Source organism: Melanerpes formicivorus, unplaced genomic scaffold, assembly GCF_026170545.1.
Source record: "Melanerpes formicivorus ecotype bairdi unplaced genomic scaffold, bMelFor1.0.p_v2 SCAF_6, whole genome shotgun sequence".
NCBI lineage: Eukaryota > Metazoa > Chordata > Aves > Piciformes > Picidae > Melanerpes > Melanerpes formicivorus.
The window spans coordinates 5,496,087-5,522,597 of NW_027142358.1; the positions used below are offsets into that span (position 1 = coordinate 5,496,087).

The 26,511-nt window shown below is 40.6% G+C and overlaps 1 protein-coding gene across 3 annotated transcripts in view; it reads left to right on the forward strand.

Annotated features, from left to right (window-relative positions):
* Positions 1 to 26,511, forward strand: part of SORCS1 (sortilin related VPS10 domain containing receptor 1) — a 315,355-nt gene that overhangs the window by 195,604 nt on the left and 93,240 nt on the right. For all 3 annotated transcript variants that reach the window (XM_068139413.1, XM_068139410.1, XM_068139411.1), the window contains exon 5: positions 14,014 to 14,087. In XM_068139413.1, the coding sequence (XP_067995514.1) occupies positions 14,014 to 14,087 (74 nt within the window). The remainder of the gene's footprint in view (positions 1 to 14,013; positions 14,088 to 26,511) is intronic.

A 26,511-nucleotide genomic window follows, 5' to 3' on the forward strand; every position in this document is an offset into this window, starting at 1 on the left:
TTATTACATGGCTGATTCTTGCCACATAATTGCAGAACTGCTGCTTGCTTCTCCATTGTCTGTGCAAGAGGACTTACAAATCATGAGGAAACTTCAGACACAGTAGCACATTGCTCGTGAGGCAAAAACTTCTTAGAAGTCTTGTACATGTGAGTTCTCATGGGTTTAATCAGCATGCTTGTAGGACGAGTGGCTGTATTGTGTGGCAGTATTGCTTATGAATTACTACCTGATCTTCAAAAGTGGTTTGCTGTGTAGTCAGAGGGTGGGGTGTAAGAACCTCTACTTCACGTGGAGACATCTATTCAGATGGGTTAGACACAGAGAGGACTGGTTAGTAATCAGCCACAAATAACAGAGCTATTTGGAGAGACGAAGGACAGGTGAAAATGTGAAACACAAGTCAGACAGGCAAAACGCAGGGTTGTAGTTGGGTTCTAATTGCCCAGCCAGGAATAAATGTGCAAAGGCACTCAAGCACTGAAAGGCTGAAACAGAGCCTGGAAAAGAAGATTTAAAATGGAGTTCTTGTTGTTGCTTCTCCTCTCTCAGTTTAAACAAACTCCTGGAAAGCAAGGTGCCTCTGACTGAAGGAGGTCTATCAACATAGCACTAGTAAATTAAGAGGCTTGTATTTCCTTTTTTTTTTCCTTTGGTGTTTTTGGTGTGGGATTTTTGTTTTGTTTTGTTTGTTGGTTTTTGTTTGTTTGTTTGTTGTTGGTTTCCCCCCCCCCCCATTTTTGTCATTCTCAAATATCTGATGCCATCTGTCTACCTTTATTTACTGTATGTCACACTGGAGATCTGTGAGTTAAGGACTGAGTCTTCACTGTATAGCTGAAGTTCTGGTTTAGCAAATCAGGATTCTCTTGCTTATGGGACAACATATCTTCTGTCATCACAGGATGTCATCTTCTTTAGTTTCCTGCAGTAAGGGAGATTCACTCATGCACTCAAGTGGAAGAGAAAGACATTCGTCATGGGTCATAAGGTGACAGAGGAGCCACTTAGAGATAAGAATGCACATGTCTGTGCAAGAGAGTAGTTCAGCTCTTAAAAATATTTTCAGCCTCATGTGTCTAGTCTAATGCTTGTGTCTGACAGTAGAGTATCTACCATTGGTGTAGTCAGTATTCACTGATTAAGATATAATGGAGTGTTTTGCATGCATTTCCTAACACCCTGCTTGGAAAAGGATCAGACTTAGGGACCCTGAGAGGTTTCTTTCAACCTAAATTACTCTATTTACACCCTCTCAGTTTCATTGGTAACAGTCACTGCCTACATAGACCAGAGAAGGAGGAATAAAATCCAGATTTATTTTATAAAAAATTGCACTGTAGTTTTTTTCTTTTTTTTTTAATTGCTGTTAATCTGAAATGTAAATAATATCAAATTTAATACCAAAATGACTGTTAATATCAAAAATATCAATATAATTTGTTTGTTTGGTTGTTTGTGCTGCGCCAGGGGAAGTTTAGGCTCAAGATGAGGAGAAAGTTGTTCACAGAAAGAGTAATTTGCCTTTGGAATGTGCTGCCCGGGCAGGTGGTGGAGTCACCATCCCTGGAGGTGTCCAAAAAAAGGATTGCATGTGGCACTTGGAGCCATGGTTTAGTTGTCATGAGGTGTTAGGTATTAGGTAATAGGTTAGACTTGATGATCTCTGAGGTCTTTTCCAACCTGGTTGATCCTATGACAACCTACCTGGTTGTGATGGGCTATGCCCATCCTGGAAGCAGGTGGGGAGGGCTTGTGAGAGCTTTTGCCCTCCTTGGAGGGTGTTTTCCCCCTGGGAAACTAAATTAGTCTGTTCCACTCTCCCTCCTGGCCCAGCAAGGCTATAAGAAGGAGGATACTGCAGCCATTAGCTCTCTTGGGCCCTGCCTTTGCTTAGACAAGGACTGCTGGTGGCTCCCTGCTCCTCTGCCACATGGTCAGGCCTGATCCTTCTCCCTGATGCTTCCGCACCCCTTCAGAGAGACTGGTTTTGTGTTCTTGTTTTTTTCCCCCTCCCATCCATCCTTGTTCCTTGCCTTGTGAACCTTACCTGTTATTGCTACATATATATATATTGTTTAAGGAAAATTCTTTACCTCTCTACTTCCAAGCTGACTCCAAATTATTTCTTGGTGGATTTGCTCCTTCCCTTTCTTTTTCCTCTCTATTGGGAAGGAGGAGGGGGGAGCAGGGGAGGGATTCTCAACCTTGCCCCCCTCTGAGCTCTTAAGTCCCAGTTAAAGCTCAAACCACCACACTGGTTGATTCTGTGATTTTGAGGACTGTTCACTTGGGTGAACGTTAGCTGAGGAAGGCTAATCCTGACCAAAATTAATGGAGAGGAAAAAAAACTCTGGAGTCGTAAACATTAAGTCACTTTGAATCATTCTCCAGAAGAGCCTATCTCTTTTGACAGGCTACAGACACAATCAGGGAGCTAGTTTGCATAAAGCTAACATTAGCCTATGTGAATAACTCCCTCTTTCCCTACAGCATTACTTCTGCAACAGTCTACACTGTTTGTGTTAGTATTTGGGGCACCACTAATCAGCTGCGCCAGTTTTCCAGCTGACTTGGTTCTCTATGATGCATATTGTGGAAGATGAAAAGTAATAAGGAATTCGTACATGAAGACTTGTTTCTCCCAGCCTTTGCAGTGTTGCAGTTTCTGCACACTCATAGATAATCCCTCTTCTCTGTTAAGGTGAGGCTCGACAAGGACCTGGGCAACCTGGTCAGTAGGCTGAACACGAGCCAGTAGTGTGCCCAGGTGGCCAAGAAGGCCAATGGCATCCTGGCCTATATCAGGAATAGTGTGGCCAGCAGGAGCAGGGAGGTCATTCTGCCCCTGTACTCAGCACTGGTTAGGCCACACCTTGAGTCCTGTGTCCAGTTCTGGGCCCCTCAGTACAAGAAAGATGTTGAGTTGCTGGAACGTGTTCAGAGAAGGGCAACAAAGTTGGGGGGGGGGGTTGGAGCACAAGCCCTGTGAGGAGAGGCTGAGGGAGCTGGGGTTGCTTAGCCTGGAGAAGATGAGGCTCAGGGGAGACCTTATTGTCATGTACATCTTCCTGGTGTTGAAAAAGAGACTGAATGAGGCACTTGCTGCCGTGGTTTAGCTGACTAGATAGTGTTGGATGATAGATTGAACTTTATAATCTCAAAGGTCTTTTCCAACCTGGTTAATTCTGTGTTCTGGTCTAGTTAGGGGTGTCCCTGATGGCTGTGGGGAGGTCAGACTGGGTGACCTTTGGAAGTCCCTTCTGGGCTGGACCATTCTATGATTCTGGACTGCCAACACTTATGCCAGGGATGGAAAGAGCCTTCCACACAAAGGCCTTGCAAACAATAGATCCTGTTTAAAATCTTTCCATGTAGTTGTTTCTAAACAAGCAACGAGTCATACACAGAAATATCCACATATGTAGCTAGGGTTGTGCACGCCATCTGTGTGAAGACCTTAAGCACAGACATATGTTGGATATCTTCACAGTATCACAGAATGTCAGGGGTTTGAAGGGTCCTTGAAAGATCATCTAGTCTAAACCCCATGCCAGAGCAGTATAACACATCTTACATGCAGCTATTTCCAAATATTCCTTTTTATCTCTAGGAATGTTGAGAAGCATTTGATCACAACCAGCATACTGAAAATGAACAAGGAAGGGATATCAAAACTATTTTTCTGGCTCTTATTTTATTAGGACTTTTCCTCCTTTCTTCTCACGCAATCAGTTCCTCACCATTGTCTCGGTAAGAAGAATAATGGTGTAAGATTGTATCTTTTGGTTTTTTTCATTGGCCATAAGCCAATGTACAAACTATGTCATAAAATACGCTTTCCTAGAGTATCCATCAAGTCTTTTACACACCTCACTAAGCATAATGTGCATAAAGTGGGCAGAACCACTTACATTCTTTTCTCTAATAGGAAATGAAAAAGAAAAAGGAAAAATCAACTAGCAAAGCCCAGTAACAGTCTGGCAGTCCAGAAAGGAGGATACCCTTCTGAGCCAGGAGTGTGATCAATGACACCAAAGGAAAGACTCTTGAGCAGTAATCGCTGTGCTCTTTACCACTGACTCACTCATCTTTAGGCAAATCAATATGTCCTTGCTTATCCATCTGTATAAACATCAGCAGCCCTTCTCCTAGAGAACTTCTGCTGCTTTGCAATCCTTGGATGCATACTTATAGCTATGGGTAGATCTGTTGTTTCTCTGCAAATTTTTTGTGCTCTACATAACTCCAGTTATCCTACTTCAGTGAAAAATTTGCAGTTTTTCCTTTCCGTCAGAGTTGGACGGTTCACTGGATTAGGAATAAAGAGATGTACTTCATACCACTAGGTCTGCTGCTGATCTCTGTGGTGTTGAACAAATCTCTTTGAGATGGCTCACCTCTCCCTTCTCTTCTCTGTCATTTATTTTGACTATACTCTCCAGTCTGTCTCCAGTTTACTTCTTAAAATAAAGTGCCTGTCAGCAACTACCTGAAGGGAGGTTGTAGCCAGGTGGGGGCTGGTCTCTTCTCCCAGGCAGCCAGCACCAGAACAAGAGGACACAGTCTCAAGCTGCACCAGGGGAGGTTTAGGCTGGATGATAGGAAGAAATTCTGCACAGAGAGAGTGATTGGCCATTGGAATGTGCTGCCCAGGGAGGTGGTGGAGTCACCATCATTGGAGGTGTTTAGAAGGAGACTTGATAGGGTGCTTGGTTGCATGGTTTAGTTGATTAGGTGGTGTTGGATGATAGGTTGGACGTGATGATCTTGAAGGTCTCTTCCAACCTGGTGTGGTCTGGTCTATTCTATTCTATTCTATTCACGTGGAGCCATAGGTATTAATACAAAGTGAATGATAAACAATAATAATTGAAAATTCTGACACTCTTTCCTAATTTCTACTCTCATAAGGATTTTCTGTTCTGTTCTCATTCTAATACAATACACTTTTCAAGCAAAAATGCTTTTATTTAATGCAGTTATCTCAACAGTTATGAACTTACCTAATAAATAAACAACACAACAGAAAGCAAATGCAGGATACCTCTGCAAATAGAGAGATCCTATTTTTAAACAGAGAAGGAAATTAACCTTGAGGACAAACTAAGTGAAGTAGTATATTCATCATCCCGTGGACTTGAGATAGGATGCCTTTCTGGATAATACAGTCCAATTCAGCCATCAGTCATTGTCCTGAATAATTCTCTATACTACTTGAGTTCAGTGGTAAAGATTCTACAGCATCTGCTAGGAGAAGAACAGACTGTGATGATGCTAGTGGTTCCTTCTGGCTTTAAAGTATGTATGCAAGGCAGATTCCTTTAAATATCTCATGGTTAAAGTGTGTTTCCTGCCACTTTTTTAGCAAATGAGTTGAATGCACTGGGGACATCATGCTAATAACAGTTGCTTGTGAACTGAAATAAAACCAGAACACCATCTGATGTGGCTCATATATAAGAATATGAGAGGAGTTATTGAGGAGTAGGTAGGAAGAAAGCTGAGGGTTATTTCTAAGGTGCTTTAACTTGATGAGCATGCACAAAAGAAATTCAGGTTGCCCAGGGGGGTGTTTGGGGCCCCATTCCTGGAAATAGTCAAGGTGAGACTTGACAGGGCTCTGGGCATCCTGATCTAGTTGAGGATGCCCCTGCTTACTGCATAGGGTGTAGGACTACATGACCTTTGGAAGTCCCTTCCAACTCAGACCATTCTCTGATTCTATGTAATTACTGTTATGACTATACTTGAACAAGTCTAAATGACAATAGTGTGCGGTTCTTTGGCAGAAGCAGCCACAGAGCTGCAGACCTCAGTTTGAATGGGCTGTGAAGCAGATACTGAAAGTTTTAGCACTCTGATGTGTTTCCATCAGCATTCAATAAATGCCAATTATTGGGTAACCTCATTGATGGCTTCTGCGTGGCTTAGTAAATTGCTGCAACTTAAAACATCCAAAGTCTGCAGTGTCCGATGAGGTTTATTGCATCTTAACCTCAGAACTTGCAATTAGATCAGAGTTCAGGGAATTAAATGCATCTCAAGAAGTCAGCAGGACATACCAACAGGAACTTTCTCAGGAAATTTAAAGTGCATTTGAGTCAAGTCTAGTACTTTCAAACTCTTCTGGTCTGGTTTCCTAGTTGTATATGCTTGTTTAAGACCATATTGCAGTGCATGTCCAATCGCTTTGGTCCAACCAGTGTCCAGGGAGAACAAGTGGATGGTTCATGGGAACTACAAGTGAGAGGTAGAAAGCTTTTTCTTTTGTGAATATAAGAATACTAAAGCTAGCAAATCCAATCCACAAATAAACTTAAGCTCCATGCTGCATTCCATTATAATTTCTTTAGGGGAAATTTCTTAAGTGAAACAAAAATAATGGGAACCACTAGCTTGCTTAAAGGATTTCCATCATGTCACTTCCAGCATGCAAGTTAAAGCACTGTTAGCCAGATTCTGACTTTCCATATGCATGATGTTTTTTTGCATGAAATGAAATCAGTGTATGAAATTGAATATCTTCATCAGCATAAGAAACACATGGAACTACCACATGATTTAAGATCATTATGTAAAGCAGCATCAGTGTTTTTATCAGGTATTTATCTTTTTTATCAGTTAAATCTTTAGTTGGAATATGCAGTTAGTTTACATGCTGAATGATGAAAGACCATGCACGTTGGGTCAGTTCCATCTGCAGGAATTTTAGGTGTTTATATCAAGCTGAAGCTACAAGGGGCAGAAAATTTTGTCTGGGAAAATGAATTTCTTAAGAACAGAATGGGTGATTGTAAGTCTTGACTAGCATAAGGCTCAAGGTGAGGAGGAAGTTCTTCACAGAGAGAGTTGTTAGCCATAGGAATGGGCTGCCCAGGGAAGTGGTGGAGTTGCCATCCCTGGAGGTGTTCAAGAGGGGATTGGATGTGGCATTTGGTGCCACAGTCTAATAATCATGAGGTGTTGGATGACAGGCTGGACTTAATGATCTTTGAGGTCTTTTCCAACCTTGTTGATTCTATGATTCTATAATCACCCTTCAAATGGCATTGCATCAGAATTGGTGAGTTATTCAAATTCTCAGTGGTTGGTAACTGTTGGGTTTGCATCACTTGATGACTGTGGCTGTAAGCTTTTGGTATGTTGAGTTTGATGAGTGTGCAGGTCACAGAGTTATCCACTGGCTCTGGGGAGCAGAGTGTGTTGGAACCAGAGAGGTACTGGTATCCTTAAGACAAATTTGCTGTACTAGCAGCACCTGGTTGATGCCATGCTTTCTTACTTGTAAGGTTCAACAGCCAAACAAACAATTCAACAGCTTCCTAAGTGCTAGACTTTTAGTTGAGAAAATCTCAGGGAAAACCCAGTGTTTGTAAGGAATGATGCACAGTCCAATTTTATTATAGTGGGACAATATTTTATGAAACTGTTAACAGCTCATTTTATTTGTCCTAAATATGTGAGCTTATGGTAGAAGATCTCAACTTTGTCATTCAGTCAAATCCAGACAGTTCCTGTAGGTCATAATCTGATACCATTGGTGATTACATCAGAATGAATTAAATTTGTCTGATGCCTAGACAACATTAGGCTCTCAAAATGAATGTCTTTGCTATTTGTTTTGGGGTTTTAAAAATGCATGTAGACTGTTTAAAAAGCAAAATAAATTATAAAGACAAATGAGGCTACTGGTAAAGAAAGAAAGAGAGGAGTTCCTGGGGTCATTTGGTTTTGCTCCATAACAGTGAGTGAAGGTCTAATGTTTTTTAGTACTTGTGGCTCCCACACAATTTTTTCTGGGAGAGGTGTTTTAAGGATCAGCCTGTGTATTACACATTAAAGTTTCTGTGTTGTTTTCCAGTGGAGGTATGCAACCTTTATCTATAAAATTGGTGAGAAGATTGTGTTTTCTAAACAAATATCTCTCTTTATTAGAGATGATGCTCACTAGGACATGTCCACTGCAAGAACTGCTGAAGGAGTTTATTACCTTCTGAATCCCTTTTTGATAGATGTATGAGACATATATGTTTTACAATATACACATTAATACCATCTTCACTGATATTGATACTGGTGTTCAGATGTGATAATATTTCACTTCAGAGGCTTACAAGACATTGATGAACAAGGAGAAGAGTAGAATCAATTGTATCTAAATATTTCCCGAGATCTAGTGTGAGGTGTCCCTGCCCATGTCAAGGTGTTGGAACTAGATCCTTGTGGTCCCTTCCAACCCTGACTGATTCTATGATTCTATTGAAAGCTGGTTTTGAAGCCACTGTAATGCAGAAATCTTACAGGCTAACGATTGTTTTGTCCTATCCAACATTTCCAACAGTAGCCACATTGTTCCACAACTAAGTTCAAAACTCCTGTGTTGCTGTGCTGCTTTGTGGATGAAAACCAAAAAGATTAGAAATAATATGGTAAAATGCCCTTATTTCCACCATTCTGAGTAGTAGAAACCTTTTACTGAAATATTTGTCATGGGGAAAATTTGGTCTTAAGCCTGTCTGCAATTATAATTCATTTAGTATTTATAATAGCTCCTAGGAGCCCCAGCTTTTACATTGTGCAAACACATGCTGCAACAGATGATTTCTGCACTAAGGAGTTGAGAAATCTGAGTGAAGGGAAGATGTGTGGTGTAGGAGGTACCATGTATAGGCAAATGAGGAAAGAATGAGATAGATCTCATCAAAAGGCCAGAGCTCTTTTACATCTGTGAGCTAGCACGTGATAGGAAGCACAAGTGTTCATTCTGTGCAGTACTGGGCAGAAGGGAACATATCCAGAACTAGGTTAAAAAAAAACATTTTGTGAAGCTAAGACCTGGAGAACTTTCTGCTTTGGAGAGGTTTTCTAGAGATGAAGAAAAGAAACATGTAGAATTATGTGTTCTTCTCCCTACTACACACTTTCCTTTCTAGAGGTAGTATTGCAGGCTAGATCAGTTGAGCCAAAAAAAATTTCCCGTTAGTCTTCATACCCTCAGTTTAGGAAAGATGTTTACTTGCTGGAATGTGTTCAGAGAAGGACAACAAAGCTGGGGAGGGGGTTGGAGCACAAGTCCTATGAGGAGAGGCTGAGGGAGCTGGGGTTGCTTAGCCTGGAGAAGAGGAGGCTCAGGGGAGACCTTATTGCTATCTACAACTACCTGAAGGGAGGTTGTAGCCAAGTGGGGGTTGGTCTCTTCTCCCAGGCAACCAGCACCAGAACAAGAGGACACAGTCTCAAGCTGTGCCAGGGGAAGTTTAGGCTCGAGGTAAGGAAGAAATTCTGCACAGAGAGAGTGATTGCCCATTGGAATGGGTTACCTGGGGAGGTGGTGGAGTCACCATCATTGGAGGCATTTAGTAGGATACTTGATGGGGTATTTGGTTGCAAGGTTTAGTTGATTTGGTGGTGTTGGATGATAGGTTGGACGCAATGATCTTGAAGGTCTCTTCCAACCTGGTCTGGTCTATTCTATTCTATTCTATTCATAGAACATTTTTTAAAAACATATTTTTTTTTCTCCCCACATTTTAAGGAATTTAGTTGTGTTTTTATAGTGCAAGCTATCGAGCTAAACTAAATAAACCAATCATATTTGACCAATTTCTGCTACATATTTCATTTTCACATAAAATATATCTTTGTAATCATCATCATGCACATGGAAATACATATTTGTAGTTTATGTGTACATATTTATACATAGAAATGCAAACATACAGCTTCTACCTCTTCATGAAATGCTTTGGTTGTTTTAGCTACAAAATTCTAAACTTATTTATTTTTCTGCATTTTCATCTAAACTTAGTGCTAGAAAGATCAAGAAATTAGAAGGGAAAGAGAAGATTACATGGCAGTTGTATTCTGCTGTTACTTAAATATCCCAAAGCATTTTAAGACGAAGCTTACACTATCATTGTGAAATATGTGAGCAGCTCTTATGCTTCTCACACAAGTTGGGAAACAAATAATGGAGTGGATGACTAACATACAGATACTGTTTGAGTAGATAAGGAAAGAAGTTCAGTTTTCAAATGTCAGCTTTCTCTAGTTGAAACATAGTAGTGCAGTGCTGTGAGAAGGCTCCTTCTATAGGTAGGGGACTGTCTTGAAGTTCAGAGGGTTTATCTGAATCCCTCCTCAGCCACAGAACATATTTGTAACCTTGGGACAACCTTTACTTTCCCCTCACATTTATGTTTTCCCATTTAAAAGAGATAGGTAGTAGGTTTCTACTTTACATAATATTAGGATTTATAAAGGCAAAATAAACCCAAACCAGGCTATTAATTATTGTTGAGTGCTGAGGTATTACATAGGAAAATATATGTACAAAAGAGGAGGAAGTAAGAAGAGAATTATTCCCTGATGAGCTAGGGTCAAATCGGAGAGATCAATACAAGATTTGTACTTCATAACAGTTTTGTCATAGGGAAAACAGAAATGTCAGATCGTTCCTTGGCCCTCAGATGAAAAGATACACTGAACTGGTAATAGATCATTTTCTATTTGTGCTTGAAAAAGAAATGTACCAAAAGAGCATTATCTAATTTCAGTCCAGTAATGAAAATTGTTATTAGGTAGCAGTGCTCAGTGCTTGCCAAAAGAAATAAAATGGCATCTCTGAAGGAACTCCATGCACAAGTCTGTCACAAGAAGTCCCAGAAGTGAGAGGGCATTTATAACAACAACAAAAAATGTGATGCTGGGTGTAAAAAACATCAATACATGCACAATAACTGCAAAAGGGGGAAAACTAATCCCGGCTGTATCATAAATGATACGTGACAAAAGTCTAGCCTTCAAATGTTTCCTTTTTCTTTTTCTAGTCCATCTAAACAAACAGTCTACAATGAACAATACTTAGGAAAAAATATCTGAAAAAAATCCTCATTGTGAAAGATTTTCTTTTTTCTTTTGTGGAGGGTGACACAAGGTGGGGAATTCTCCCTTTGCCAAAGATATGTTAGTGATACTGGTGCTGTTGTAAATCAGTAAAGGCTGGGATTGTTGCTGAAATAATGGGAAAGGGGGGAAAACTTTCTAAAGCCTGGTTATTAAAGTGTCTCATCAAAGACAAGGAGAGCTTTGGATATGGGTTCCCAGGGAGCTGATATTTCACTTTGAGAGCTGTTGCCTTTTCTCGCATGCTGTTTGCAACTCTCTGTGCACTGGCTTCTAACTTGAGAAGCAAGTCCTGAAAACAGAATTTTGATATCTATTTCCTTCGTTAGGAACAAACTTACAGTGTCTTGCATTTCTCTGCTTTTTGTCTGAATCACATCTAGCTCAGGGCACACACTACAAGAAAGCAGGATTCCCTGGGTTCTGTGAATCACAGTTTCTGTTCTGCTGGGGAGGTGTTGGATGTACTAGATGAACAGCCTCTCTGAGAAGTTGTGCTGAAAGAGCCAGTGGGAAGCTGTGGTACTGGGGTGGTTCAACCACTGGCACTGCAGTGGGACTGCAGACATGGAGGAGGATGCTGCACAAGCACAGTGAAAGGTTTCACATGCCATAATTCATTCTGGTTACTGTGATTGTCACCAGCAAATTCAGGAGGGATAACCTGCTGAAAGCTGTGCTCAGGAAAATTAGAGAGGGAGTAATATGAGAGATACAAATTGGGGGAAACATTTAGTGTGATTATTTCAGCCATCTAAATATTGATATCTCTGGAAAGCTCATATCCTATATATTCCTTGCTTGCCGAGTTGTTTGGATTGCTCTATGTTCTTAATTAAAGGTTGATCAGAACTTTATTAAAGCTTAAATTACTGTATATCAAAGACTTGAAACAGAAGAAACTGCTTTGTCATGAAAGGGAGCACATTGACATTGAAAAGTTAGACTGACAGTAGGTTATTGTTATTATGTTTTTTACTTGTGCTGTAATTGCAAAAAATGGACACAGAAATGTATTTTGAATGTGAAGGGAGCAAAATACCTCCTGTAACAGTAAAGTTCTTGATTAGGTGACCTCAGAGCAGTTTAGAAAAGTCATTGTTAAATGTTCCAAAAGATATCTTTAATTCTGAGAATAGGATAGGATAGGATAGGATAGGATAGGATAGGATAGGATAGGATAGGATAGGATAGGATAGGATAGGATAGGATAGGATAGAATAGAATAGAATAGAATTAACCAGGTTGGAAAAGACCTTCCTTAGTTGTAGTTTGGGTGTCCTAACATCTCAAGTGAAAATGTATCTAACATCTTAAGGAAAAATAACACTCATCACTGAGGTTTTAAAAGTGGACCAATTTCTGTCCATAAAGCTAAACTCTCTTTTTCCTTTTCTCACCCTCATTACCTTCTATCCCCTCCAACTTCTTTGCTCTCTCTCTCTTTGACAGTGTTCAAGAGAGATGAGAAAAAGAGGTGAATTTTTAGCTTTACTGTTTACCAAAAAGTTGTTGCAATTGGTTTCTTTATGTCCTTCCAAGGTTTTGCAGAAGGAAAGCTGGGAGAGATAGAGATTTGTATTGAGAATGTAATGTGGAATAAGAAGTAGATCTCAAGTTTTCTTACATCCAAATTCTAAAGTTTCTTACATCACAATTCTTAAAATACATTCAAATCATCCTTCTGATCAGCCTGAAGCTTTAAAATCACCTTCTTTCTTTTTTTCTTTCTCAGTCATTTTCACAGGCATCCATCTTTCTCTTCACTGCCTATCCATTGCCACTACTCATTTCAGAAAAGATTTTCCAAGGGTTGCATGTAATGATTCAGATTGATTATATTTTATGCAAGAACCCCTAAGTAGTATTATGAAAAGGCAGATTGTAGTTCAAAAAAGGGGTCCAACATCTTCCTTGCCAGATTAGGGGATTGTCCAAGTGTGTTAAGCAAAGGAAGGAGGAGAAATAAGATGAATCTTTGCACAAACTACAGGAGCAACTGCCTCTTGGTGCTTCCATATGAGAAATATGAAATTACATAAAGCAACAGAAAGGCAGAACCCAAATGATCCTTCCCTCTACTACCCTCCTGAGAGTTACCTGATGGCAGCCTTTATGGAAAACAGCTGTTTGTAAGTGCTCCAAGACAGCAGCATTTTACATCATTCCACAAAGACAAGTCAAAGTATATATAATACCTGTAACATAGCCTTTTGATGACCTTTCTCAGTGTGGTTTGGTATTTATCATGGAAAGAGTTTCTGAAATGATTGATGTATTTGGATATTGCTTGTGTGACCAGACTAAGAGAAGGTGTCACGTTGTTTGCAGGACAAGAGCAAAGGGAGACTCACAAGCTTCCATGGTACAAGTAATTTGTGGTAGTTATTCAGTCCTGCAGGAAAAGTCTGACCTTCTAACATAGTATCAGGGAAGGCAGCCATGTATATCTGTTGTCAGGGCTAGGCCAGGGTTATCAAACTGCTGTGCTATGTTGTACAATTGGTGTCTACCACAAGTTTAAAAAAAGTAAAAGGCAGCCTTCCCACACTGCATGATTTTACCACCTAGGAGTACCAGAAAATGTTAGATGATGAGTTTTCAGTCATGGAAGGTTCATGGGTTTCAGTCATGGGTGCCCACCCATACAGTGATCCCTCAGCAGTTGTGCCCTATGGACTAGGGGGAATGGAGAAAAATAGAAATGGGTAGTTTCAGGTTGGATGTTAGGAAGAAGTTCTTCAGCATGAGGGTCCTGAGACACTGGAACAGGTTGCCCAGGGAGGTGGTAGAAGCCTTGTCCCTGGAGGTTTTTAAGGCCAGGCTGGATCTGCCTCTGAGCAACCTGATCTAGTGTGAGGTGTCCCTGCCCATGGGGGGGTTGGAACTAGATGATTCTTGAGGTCCCTTTCAACCCTAACAATTCTGTGATTCTATGTCACGCAGCTTAGTATTACCTCTGACCACAGACACTTTTCAGATGCATGCTGCTTTGAGACTGGAGGAGGTAAAGTTGTCATCTCAGAAGTGATACAGGCTTCTTCAGATTAATGTCTATATTTTTGTGATTTATTGCAATTTGTGACTTTTTGTTTTTGTCCCCAGTTATTCAGTTCAGTGGAGTTTGGCAGAAGATGGCTGCTGCTTCATGAGGGAGTTGCACCAAACAGGTTCTACTGGTAAGTCCAAAAATCTTCATTTCCTAGACAAGTTCTCCTTCTTACAGAGATGCTGAAACAGAGGTTGAAGGCAATGTGGCAGAATGCAATCTACACTGCTGATCTGTTGAAATTAATTTGAACTTACACAAAAGGGGCATGATTCCTCCTGTTAGGTGTTTATGGGGGGTCTTTAAGGATGATGCATCACTGTAATATACTGACAAATATTCTGAAGAAAACATTGACTTGGGAAGTTATAGTTCAGCAATTTCTTGTGATCATTTTGAGTTCAAACACAGCTGTGTTCATCAGAAACTTATTTGCACCAAATACAAAGGAGAGATCTTTCTGGTCCTGCAGCCAGTGAGTGCCAAAGACTGAAGTCTTGGAGTCTTTGAGAATATTAGCGTTTCTACCATGGGTAACAGAGGACATCCTCCAGTGGCTTCAGTTATGATTTCAACTGAGTAGTTCTGCTCCAGGACTTGAAAGTGAGCAAGTTAATGACCATTAAGCTAGGGACACACAGTTCTTCACTATGAGCTTCAATCACTCTGTGATACTGCTTCTAAGCAGCAGTGCGAGATTTCCAGTCAGGTTTCAAGCTGTATGAATCAGCCAAGATCCTTTTTGCTAAATCTTTGAATGTCAGTCAGTTACATCAATGGCAAAAGGTTTTCAAGTCTGATGCCAAAGTCACCTTAAAGAAATATCATAGCTCTGTCACTGGTTAACTCCTTGCTGCATTAACTTATGCTGCAGTGCTTGTATCTAAATTCAGTTAGGGCTGTAGCCTACACGGTTCTGACAGAATCTGAGCATCTCACAGCTTTTAGTATGTGAGATGCCTGTAATGGATGATATGACTTTGCATCCAAACACTTCTTGTGTCCACAGCTACTGAAAAATAACCCCTTGATGTAGATCCAAAATTCATTCTGGAGTTGTTCTTTACTAGCAAATTTCTTTGGTTTTGGAGTTTTATCTCCTTTAGTTTTAGTCATCACAGATTTACCCAGTGATTCTGCTGTGCTTGATTCTCGTCCCATGGTGCTGATTGCAGGCAGATATTTTTGCATTTCCTTGCCATGGCAGTGATTTGCATAGCCAGTCTAAATCTTTGTAACCACACTTGCCATAAAATACTTAACCTGAGACACCTGCATGCTGTCATTAGGTAGCAATTAGTGTAGCTTTGCCTTATGTGGAAAAGAAAGCTGAGGAGTGAAGGAGACACTGAAGTTTTCCTGCAAATATGGTTATCATAATAAAAGCTAAGTTTAATTTTTTAATGTATTCTGTCTTACTTTGCTTTTTGCTTACACTGGAGACTTCTCATCAGGTCTTTATGCAGGCAGTAGTCCACCTGTGAGCAGAAGTTGGCTTATGTCCTGTCAATCTGGCTTTTAAAAGAGAAACTCCTGATAAAATAGTAATCCTGAAGTTTGAAGAAGCTGAACTGGGTGATTAAAATGAGGTCCCTGTGGTAGCTTTTAACCTGTAAGTTTGTGCCAAAAAACACAGGTTTTGAACATATCAAGATTCAGGAATGGTTCAGTCAAATATTTTCTTTTAATTTCTGAAAGAAATAAGAGCTCTAGGTCAAATTTACTTCCCTAGTTGAATTTGTATTTGGTCTGCAAAGGATGTATCACAGATTTTGTTTGCTGCTGCTGCTGCTTTTTAATCGTTCTTGAGAACCTGTGTTGGCTGAAGCTTTTACAAACTGAAATTACATTTTTAACTTAAACTTGGTTTTGTGTGTCTGTGTAGACAGGCACATATATATCTGTATCATTCCTCTTTCCTCTAGGACTTTTAACATGGTTTCAAAATGTCATGTGCAAACACACAACCCCACACATCTCTTTTCGGGGGGGGACACTAATAAAAGTAGGAAGTCCTAGAAATCTCGGGACACAGTCTTTTAGATGTTCAACAAAATTGTACTCAGTGAAGAGGGTCAGAGAGCTGGAAAGAATGACTCTGCTTGTGGATCCTTGTGTCCAGTACTACGCTTCAAACCTTTTGAAGTTTCCCACTATTATGTAGAGTATTGGGTTGTGAATTGAGCTGATGGATGGCTGCAATAAGAATAATGATAAAAACTATTATTTTCCCTTTCCATGCAGCTCAAACTTTGAAGGCCTCATAGAACCCAGCAAATATGAGAACTTAGGCTTGGAGCTTCAAAGGCAAAGAGTAAGCTGAAAAGATGAAAAGGTGTTCCAACCATCCATCTAATTCCCTACAGCCATAAACAAAACATGAAACTGTTAGCCTGTATTTTCACCTTGAAGAAAATATCCCTTGCATAACTCACCTCAGTGTAAGCTAGACTGCATTTCTGCTATCAAAAGTGAAAATAATACAACTTGTGGAGTAAGAGTTGCATCTCATTCTGGCTTATTATGACCATTGTGACCTTGGGAAAAAGACTAAATACTGTTAGTTGCAGTTATAGGGACACTGTCTTGTCCTCAAAACCATCCATAGTAGAAAACAGAGCTGTCCATGTGTAATATGCTTTTACAGTTCTGTGCAGCTAAGTACCTGAGGACAAAATAGGCACTGCAGTGCTGAATCAAAAGATCAGCCCTTTGCAGTGGCCACTGCTGACTACACATGCAAGAGCAAATGGGAACTGGAGCATAACAGGGTACAGATGTACAGTTGAAATCCAGACTTCTACAGGATCACCTTTATAGCCAGTGCTAAAGTATAACTTGTGTAGAGCCTTTCTCAGTGCCCTGTGATTTGTTTGGCTTTTGGATTGGTGTTGGGTTTTTTTTACTTACACATTTTGGCTTGGAAATATGCAAAATCTGATCAACCTGAAAAGTCAGAAGAATAACTTTCACATATTTTTGAGGGCAGAAAGGAGTATTGAAGGAAAATAGCTGGAAATCTTCAGTTTTGAAGGCAGGCAGGCTGGGAGGATAATCTCTCCCGTTCTTGGTGCTTTCTTTAAATCAAATAGTTTTGAAGGGATCAAGCAGACCACAGCTGTATTATGCAGAGAATGAGGCCTGTAATATCTGTGGAGAATGAAGGTTATATTCTGATATCTAAGGAAGGCTGAGCTGTTGCTCTAATACCGCTTCCAGGACTATCTAAACTGTTGGGACTTTGCAGGGATGCACTGGGATAGATCAGAAAGACACAAAGCAAAGCCTTTGGCATCAGGCTTTCCTGAGACTGCATTTACTCAGCGCTGCTTCTTTTGACACAGAAGGAACATCTGGAAGACTTGAAAGACTTCTAAATGGATTTGAATGGTTGATAAAAGTAAAGATGAATTTTCCATATTACTGGTATTTTAATTCCCATTTACTGTATCTTGTGGTCTTGTAAATAGTTTGTAGATCACTCTAAATCGTGTGTGTTAACACCACTGAGATTGCTAGGTTTAGTATTGAGAATGCAAATGCTGTCAGAGAAACTTTAGTGTCTTTTACAGCTGCATTTTTTTAGGATTTTTTTTATGTCTGCTTCCAAGGGAATTTTCTGTTTCATTTGCTTGTTTTTGGCTGCTCTGTGAAACACCTCCTCCTGCTACCACCCCAGCAAAATTTAAACCCCCAAAGAACAATTTGCTGATGCCTGCTGCATAATTTTGAGAAAACACTCTGTGTAGAGACAACTCAGCTCATTGTCGCTCATGTGTATTTTGCATGCCTCTCTCCTCTGTTTTATTAAGAGGAGTCGTTAACATGAAGATAGAATATTTTATTTAGAGGTCCTCTGTTTCTCCTTTCATTCTTCCACCTGCAGCTCCAAGTAGTGCCCTGTCATCTTTACTTGTCATGAAAGAGATTGTAACATCACTCTGTGGAGGAAATTATCAGATGGGGGATGAGACATAAAACTTTTAAATGAGAGGTGACAAGTTTTCTTAACAAATAAAACCCTCTCTACCTCATTAACAGTAAGGGCACGTTTGTGCTGGGCAGAATTTAGTGATGGGCTACCATAAAACTGTCACCTCTAATAATTGCTCCAGTTTGGGTATTTTTTTCACATATCTGTCTGCATGATCTAGGTATGCAAAAGTGATAGACTGAGAAAAGCATCATCCACTCAGAGTCAGCCATACATTGTGTCTGATGGCAAAATAAGCAAACCCACACTGCATATAATCCTAAAGCATCGCAGTTCTGCACTGAATCAACAGTTTAATCAACAGTTTTCATGTTTCTTAATTATTTCTTTGCCAGGGTCTTGAGACTTTGCTGTTAAATGTGCTGTGACAGAAGAATACATGAAAGTTGTCAAGGTGTTAGTAATTCTGGAATGATGCTCTATGAAAATACCCTAATTACTTGTAAGAAGTATTCTAAGCAGTCCAAGTTCAGCAGGGTAGTACAGAAACAGCAAGTTAATATTCAAGGATTACTGCTGATTGCACAGTGTTTACTAATGTAGTTATCATCAGGGGAAATGAATGCAGTAGGTGCTGGCTAGAGGAGTTGGATAAATGCTTTATCCAAATACATGAGAGTTTATTTTTCTTGCACTTGGTGATTTTTAGCATACATCTGGCATACATTTAGCATACGTCCTGGGCTGCATCAAGAGAAGCATAGCCAGCATGTCAAGGGAGGTGATTCTCTCCCTCTACTCCCCTCTGGTAAGACCCCACCTGGAGTACTGTGTCCAGTTTTGGAGCCTCTATTACAGAAAGGATCTGCACGTGATGGGGCATGTCCAGAGAAGGGCCACGAGAATGATCAGAGGGCTGGAGCACCTCTCCTATGGGGACAGTCTGAGGGAGTTGGGGCTGTTCAGTCTGGAGAAGAGAAGGCTCCAAGGAGACCTTAGTGTGGCCTTCCAATATCTTAAGGGAGCCTACAAGAAATTTGGGAAGGGGCTTTTTAGGGTGTCAGGTAATGATAGGACTAGGGGAATGGAACAAAACTAGAAATGGGTAGATTCAGATTGGATGTTAGGAAGAAGTTCTTCACCATGAGAATGGTGAGACACTGGAACAGGTTGCCCAGGGAGGTGGTAGAAGCCTCATCCCTGGGAGTTTTTAAGGCCAGTCTGGATGTGGCTGTGAGCATTCTGATCTAGTGTGAGGTGTCTGGCAGGGGGGTTGGAACTAGATGATCCTTGAGGTCCCTTCCAACCCTAACAACCCTAACAATTCCTATGGTGGAATTTTGCTGGTAAAGACACTGTTTTTTAATGACTACAAATGTGAATGTCAGTGTGGACACAACCAGTAAATTAGTCATATCATGAATAATTTTGCCTTTTTTTTTTCCTTGAATTTTTTCAGTGGTTCAGTCCTCTAGTCAAATTCATGACCAGTAGTTGCAAAACAACAAACCCAGCCCCAGCACCTAGTCAAAGTGCATATAGTTCAACGTGGCAAAAACATATATGCAGGAATTGCTCATTAAAGGCTGTATTTTTATTCTGGTCCTCAGATAAAGTTCTGACTTCAACTAGAAATCATTTTCTGAAAGTCAGTGAGTCAAAGTCTCACAGCTGGAGCTGGTCCTAAAAAAAAATTAAAACAAAAGGTTAAAAAGCTCATTAAAATGTCTGCAAAATGTACATACTTTATTTTCTTTTTTCATCAAAATGAGACATTTTCTGAAAAGATTCTCAGCTTTTGCTGACCCTAACCTAACCTTGAAAAACTAAGAGGGGGGAAAATGAAATAAAGCTAAATAATAAGTGTCTTTAAAATGATCATAAAATGGACAATAGAAAAGATAGAAAAGCCAGATGGAAATAATATCAGTATTGCAATAATTAACTGTATCGGTGCTATTGGTTGATTTTTTTACTTATTTGAGTATTGCACCCTGGCATTTAAGTAGGAGAAATACAAAATAAATACCAATCCATACTTCAAGAACATCAGAGAGCTCTAATGGTAAGAGATCTGGAGCATCTCATCCTGTGAAGAGTTGGAGTTGTTCAGTCTGGAGAAAGGAAAGCTCCATGGAGACCTTATTGCAGCCTTTCAATGCTTAAAGGGAGCCTGCAAGAAAAATGGAGAGACTCTATTGGTTCAAGGACTGTAGTCACAGGACAAGGAATAACAGTTACAAACTTAAAGAGGGTCCATTTGTATTAGATATAAGGAAGAAATTTTTTACTATGAGTTGTGAATGCACTGTCCCTGGAAATATTCAAGGCCATGGTGGATGGGGCTTTGAACAGCCAAATGTAATGAAAGAATAGAATAGAATAGACCAGACCAGACCAGACCAGACCAGGTTGGAAGAGACCTTCAAGGTCATCATGTCCAACCCATCACCCAACACCATCTAATCAACTAAACCATGGCACCAAGTGCCTCATCAAGTCTCTTCCTAAACACCCCCAGTGATGATGACTCTACCACCTCCCTGGGCAGCTCATTGCAATGGGCAATCACTCTTTCCATGACGAACTTCTTCCTAACATCCAGCCTAAATGTCCCTTGGTGCAGCTTGAGACTGTGTCCTCTTGTTCTTTCACAGATTGCCTGGGAGAAGAGACCAACCCCCACTTGGCTACAACCTCCCTTCAGGTAGTTGTAGAGAGCAATAAGGTCTCCCCTGAGCCTCCTCTTCTCCAGGCTAAGCAACCTCAGCTCCCTCAGCCTCTCCTCATAGGGCTTGTGCTCCAAACCCCTCCCCAGCTTTGTTGCCCTTCTCTGAACACATTCCAGCAAGTCAACATCTTTCCTAAACTGAAGGGCCCAGAACTGGACACAATAGCCTTGCCCATGGCAGGAAGTATGACTGTGTTGTCTTTAACGGTCTGTTCCAACCCCAACAATTCTATGATTCTAAAATGACAGCTTTAATTCAGAGAAAATAATATAACTCAGGACTCCATTGCACGATACAGATGTAACAGGCTGATTAGGTGTAAAAACATGCCATGGTGTATCCCTTTTCCACTAGGGTCATGTATCCATCGTTTTAATGGTACCCTGAAGAAATTACAGGGGATATATCAATTTGGTAAGAGATGTTGATATGCCTCTGCTCCTTTGTTAAGTACAGGAAAGAGGAAAAAAATGGATTCAAACTATTGTAATAAAGCAGCCAACCACTTTTCCCCCCAAACAATTCAAAAATATGCACACACTGAAAGAGAGAAAAAGATAAACTGATAAGCAAGCAGCTTGGAGGATAGATGAGTAGATAGCGCTGTATTTGTGTTTCTTCTATGAACAATGACAAACTGTTAATTGTAGAGTATGTATCTTTTCTTTTGCAGAGGAGCCTAGAGACTCTATTTTAAATGCCCTGACTGTATTCATTGGATCAAGTGAGAGAGCTGAAAATCAAGGGGAAAAAAGTATCAAAGCCCTGTTAAAAACTCCATTATAGTCAAGAAATTGGAGCAAGCCATGTGAACTGTCTCATTGTCCTTGTCAGATCTTGGCTTGATGAGATTTGCAATCCCACCCAGGTGGGCTGAGACAATTGAAATGGCATGGTTTATAGGATGTTTACAAATGATGCTGTGTATTGCTGGACAGGACCTTTTAATCACCGCAGGACAATTCCTGGAGGCTGACAGGGAAGATGCCAAAGGGCATTGTGACAAGCTGTCCAGAAAATTGTCTGCTTGATGTAACACACAAGCCATACCTCATGAGCTGAAGTGAAGAAATGTAATTAAAATATATGGTTTTTTCAAAGTTTAAATATGGTGGAGATGGGCACATGCCAGGGGGGCAAATCACAGAAGGACCCACGAGAGTTTTCAGGAACTCTGAATTAAGCAAGTAATAGGGAATAGCAAGAGTTGTGATTTTTGCTTGACTTCTCTTCTTTTTTCTTTTATTTTTTTAATTTTTTTTTCCTAAATTGATTACCACACATTTGCTTCCAGTTGAAGCTTTGGCTTTGGGAAAAAGTCAGACAGAAGGTATAAGCCTCTATAACGCAAGCTGCTATTACCTCGCTAATATTTTTAGACAGCTTCATGGCTGACAGCCTAGAGATATAGATGAGCTGCAGGCAAGCAGCCCTGCCAGGGGCTAGAGTGAAGGGCAGATCTTTAACTGTGCTCTTCCTTGGCCCTTACCACACTGATGATGCTGACACTCCTGATGGCGAGTAGCACACAGTAGAACACTTAGTCATCATTCAGTGCCCCAAACAGTCACTATTTTCCTACCAGAAGGGTCCTGCCCATTCAGGGCGCAAGAAGACATGCTCTCAGTTGACAGTGTTCACTGAAGATCCCACTGTCTTTTTAATGGATTTAGTGAAAATGTCTGCTTGCAGCTCTCAGATGGCTGAGCCCTGATGTAGTTCTATCCTTCTGGTCCAAATGAAGGCTGAAATATCTCAGAATTTTAAGAATTCTGCTTTTATTCCTGTCTGGCTTCCAGAGATCCAAACTTGCCAGCCCCGTGTGGGTCAGCTGTTGCTGTTAAATGCATGTTTAGACTTTTAGGATTTATCCTACATTTTAGTTCTTAAGAAAATGAGATCCAAAGTACATACATTTCTTCCCTGGACAAGGCTGAGTGAGAAAGTTGCCCAAAGTCACGCAGCAGTGGTTGACAGCCCTCTGGTCCTCTAAGCCTTTCATAACCCAGTCCTCTGGTCCAAGTAGTCCCAAGAGAGGACTTGTTACTCATAATCAAATCAAGATTTTTCAGAGCAAAATATAACTTCTCAGTCCCAAATTCTTAGTTTGGCAGAGTTCCAACATTTGAGAGAAAAAGTCTCTTCGATTTTATTTGATTATAATGGGGACTCCAAAGATGAGGGTAAAATAGTAAGTTGAATATTTAAAGAATCATAACCAAGTAAGACTCCTTTAAACCATTTATCTGGCTTTACCCCCTTCCTCCCCTTAGAGTCTTGTCTTTCATTTGTGAACGTGGAAAAGAAGTACATTCACCTGAATAAACCTTTTGGGACAGGGAAGCCCTGATCTGATTGATGCATAGGCTGATACATTTTGATTTGCCCAGTTCAGCTTCAAAAGTCCTTCAGAGATACTTTATAAGTACAGATTCCCAGAAGCTTCAAATTCTCTCCTGTCATTTGCTGCTTCTGCAGAAGTAGGCAGGCATCCATATACCTGGTTCAAAATCTTTCTTTGGGGTTACTAAGTAGAAAATGGCTGCAATGCTACACAGGACCCTGGAACGTGTCAATTTTCAATAGGCATTGGAATAAGAAACTCCATGTGCACCCATAAAGGGCAGCCCTTGAGAGGGTGAGTTAGCTGTGGGTTTGTCTAGATCTGTGTCAAGAAGCTTTCACTTCTACCTTCTGTTCTATGTTTAATGAGCAGCATACTGTGTTACCAGGGTTGACTTTCCACTTTTGCTGTAAATTACTTCCTGGCCTCCTTCAGAGCATGCTGACTGGGCCACAACACTACAAGATGCCAGAAACATAAGTCATAACACAGTGGGAAACTGTGATTCTATTAGGCTGTACCAGCAGAGAAGCAGTAAGTCAGGCGGGTTTGGTCCATTATAATGGACAGCTGACTTCAGGTGCCATGAGTAGCGGACACCCTCCTCCTTCTCTTGCTTTAGACAGTATAATGTCTTAAGTTTTCTGCAGTGTATGATAAAGACATGTAGAACAGGAGGACTATCTTAAAATCAGGATTTAGTCCCAATAACTGGATTTTGTCCACTTAATTTAGATACTCATTTTAAGACATTACTCCCACCCAGCATTACTAGTAATAGGTACCTACCTCCCTGAGAATTCACAGCCATTTTTTAGAGTTTTAGCCAAGTTTCTTCTCTGGAGTTTCCCACAGTGAGCTATGGGGCTGCTGCAGTGGGGGAGAAGGCTTACTGCCCTTGAAGCTGTAGGCTATGTAGACATCATGGGGTGGAAAGCTGTGGATAATCCAGTCTAGGGTTTAAAAAAATGGTGGTGAGAACAGAGGTGACTTGTCATGGCCTGGAAATCACAGCACTACTCCCATTTACTTGCTAATCTGCTTTAGTTTTAGCAGCAACAGCTACCTATATTCTGGGTCAGTGTTGTGGGGTGGCAGCAGTAGGGCATTACTTGGTGCACTGCTATGTTCTATGAGTTGTGGAGAAAAGGTGGCAAGCTGAGTAAAGCATAACATAGAATGGATTTGACCCATTGGCTGCCATTTTAATTGCACAACATTTAATCATTTCATCTAATTGGACAAGGTGGAAAAGAGTAGTGCAGAGATGTGGCAGGCAAAATCTAATTAATTATTGTCAGGAGCGATTTATTGGCTGGATATAAAAAAACGAAGTGCTGAATTATGCCTATCTGGAATCTGATCCTTTGTTTCTAAATCAGGAAAATATTGTTAAGAGATGTTGAAACTAGAAAGCAATCTTTAAAGTTTGTTCTAGGAATAGTAAAGTCTGTAAAATATCATGTACTAGGGACTGAAGTAAAGAAACTACAAGAATTTCCTCCCACACTAAACTCCCTGGGGCAGATTCACTGACCTCTGCAAGCAAAGAAAAGGAACAGAGAGTTATCTGCAAAGTCCTCGTGGAGTCAATATAGTAGTGAAAGAAAAAAGAGCCTGGAGGACTCTCAGGCTCTGTTTTTGTCTCTGCCACATAACAACTGTATGATCTTGGTCAAATCAATGAGGTCCCTGTGCTCTTGACTAATCAGTGGAGTTTTTCTATAAAGCTGAGGGGGAAAAAAAATGCTCAACTCCTGTTTCTAACTTGGTCTGCCAGTCTTGTACTTTTCCATAGGTCCTGAACAAATCAGTAGCATGCAGGGAAGGTTACTTAAAGGTTGATTGTCAAGTACTGTTGTATCTTTGGACAAAAGGCTCCCTGTTCCAGTGCTACATGTTACTATTTTTATGAATGGTAATTAGGATTTAGAGCATTACAGAAGCATCAGTGGAACCAAAAAAATGATGCTACTGAGGACTCCATGAACGTCATCCACTGTTGTTGGGTTTCTTTCTGTCCTTTAAAGCAAACCCAAAAACTTGCCATTCACTGAGTTGGAATAAACTGTCAGTTTTTTAACATGAAGTGGCAGGATGTGTCCCAGAGGCAGTGGGGGAGCTGGTTTTGCATTGGCAAGATTTACGATAAGGGATTCGCTTGAGTGCGGAGGCTAAAGGAAGATAAATCCCTGAAGGCAAATTCTACCAATAATTGAATTATAAAGCCATTATCGTGTGCTGAACAGAGCAACTTTATGGCTCTATTGTGACAGGATAAAGCTTGTTAGAATATTTATGTTCATAGGACAACTTTGGCATAAGGATCTCTGAGAGTATGTTCTCTCTTTCACCTGTCTGTTGCAGCCAATTAGTCTTTCTGCGTAATGCATTATATGTTGAGATGGATATAGGCTCAAATGAGGCTGGGGAGAAGGAATGCTGAAGGTCAGGAGATGCCTCAAAATACAAAACACATTAAGCACAAAGTAATCTGCAAAATGCAACTGGAGTCTAATGTCCAGAAAGAATTAGCACGTGTTGCAGGAAGAGAGAGAGCAAAGAGGCAAATGAGCATTTTTAATGATGAAGGGTCAAGCTGGATTTTCCAAGTGATGTGTCAGTTTTCTGTTTGGTATTGCACTGTTGCACTGCAGCCACTTCTAACCTATTCTTAGTCAGTTGATAAGCTCAAAATAGCAATGATTGTGTGGATATTTCACCCAGCTTGGTAGAGTCATGCTATTACCTGTCATGTATCTGCCATCCATTGCTGCATGAACATACCCTTGTTTCCACCCAAAAGAAGGTGAGGGATGGTCGTAGGAGTCCTCATTCTGCACTTGTTCATTTCCCCTGAGACATGGGAAAGCTGCAAAACATCTCTGTCCCCACATAAAGAATAAATGACTTTCACACTGGCTCTGCCTGTGAAAAGGGCATAGCAGCACTTCTGTTCTTCCAGCCTTTCATTCTGGGATATTTGTATTGAAGCTTCTCTAAAATAACTGTGTTGTTTATTGCTCAGCTTAAAAGACCCTTGATCTTGGCTGCAACAGGCATGCGTGATACAAGGAACACATACAAAGATTTTGCCATCAAATTTCTTGTCCACATAGTCCCAGATACAGTGTGAATGTCTGAAGTCAAGTATTTAAAACCAAAGGCACCCAAACATACTTTTCAGAGTGCACAAACCCTTGAGATGGAGCCCTTATTGTCTGGTGCTTTGGGTTCTTTCTTTACAAAAAAATGGTGGTTTGAAATCAAGTACACCAAGTGGAAGCTTTTTCTGTCTTCACAATGATGCCTTTTTGTGGTTCTGAGTGGTCTGATTGCTTTGCATGCGTCATCAGTTCCCAGCATCCATAAACAATTGCTTTTGTCCCTCGAAGTGAAAAAAGAAGAGGTGGAAACTCCATGATAAACAGGGCCTCTATTGAATTTCCTTGGCTTGGAAGAGCTAACAGGCCAAGGAAGCCAAGGTTTTAGAAATGTTTCAGACAGAGAGATGGCAAGGGGCTGGTCACTACAGAAATATGCC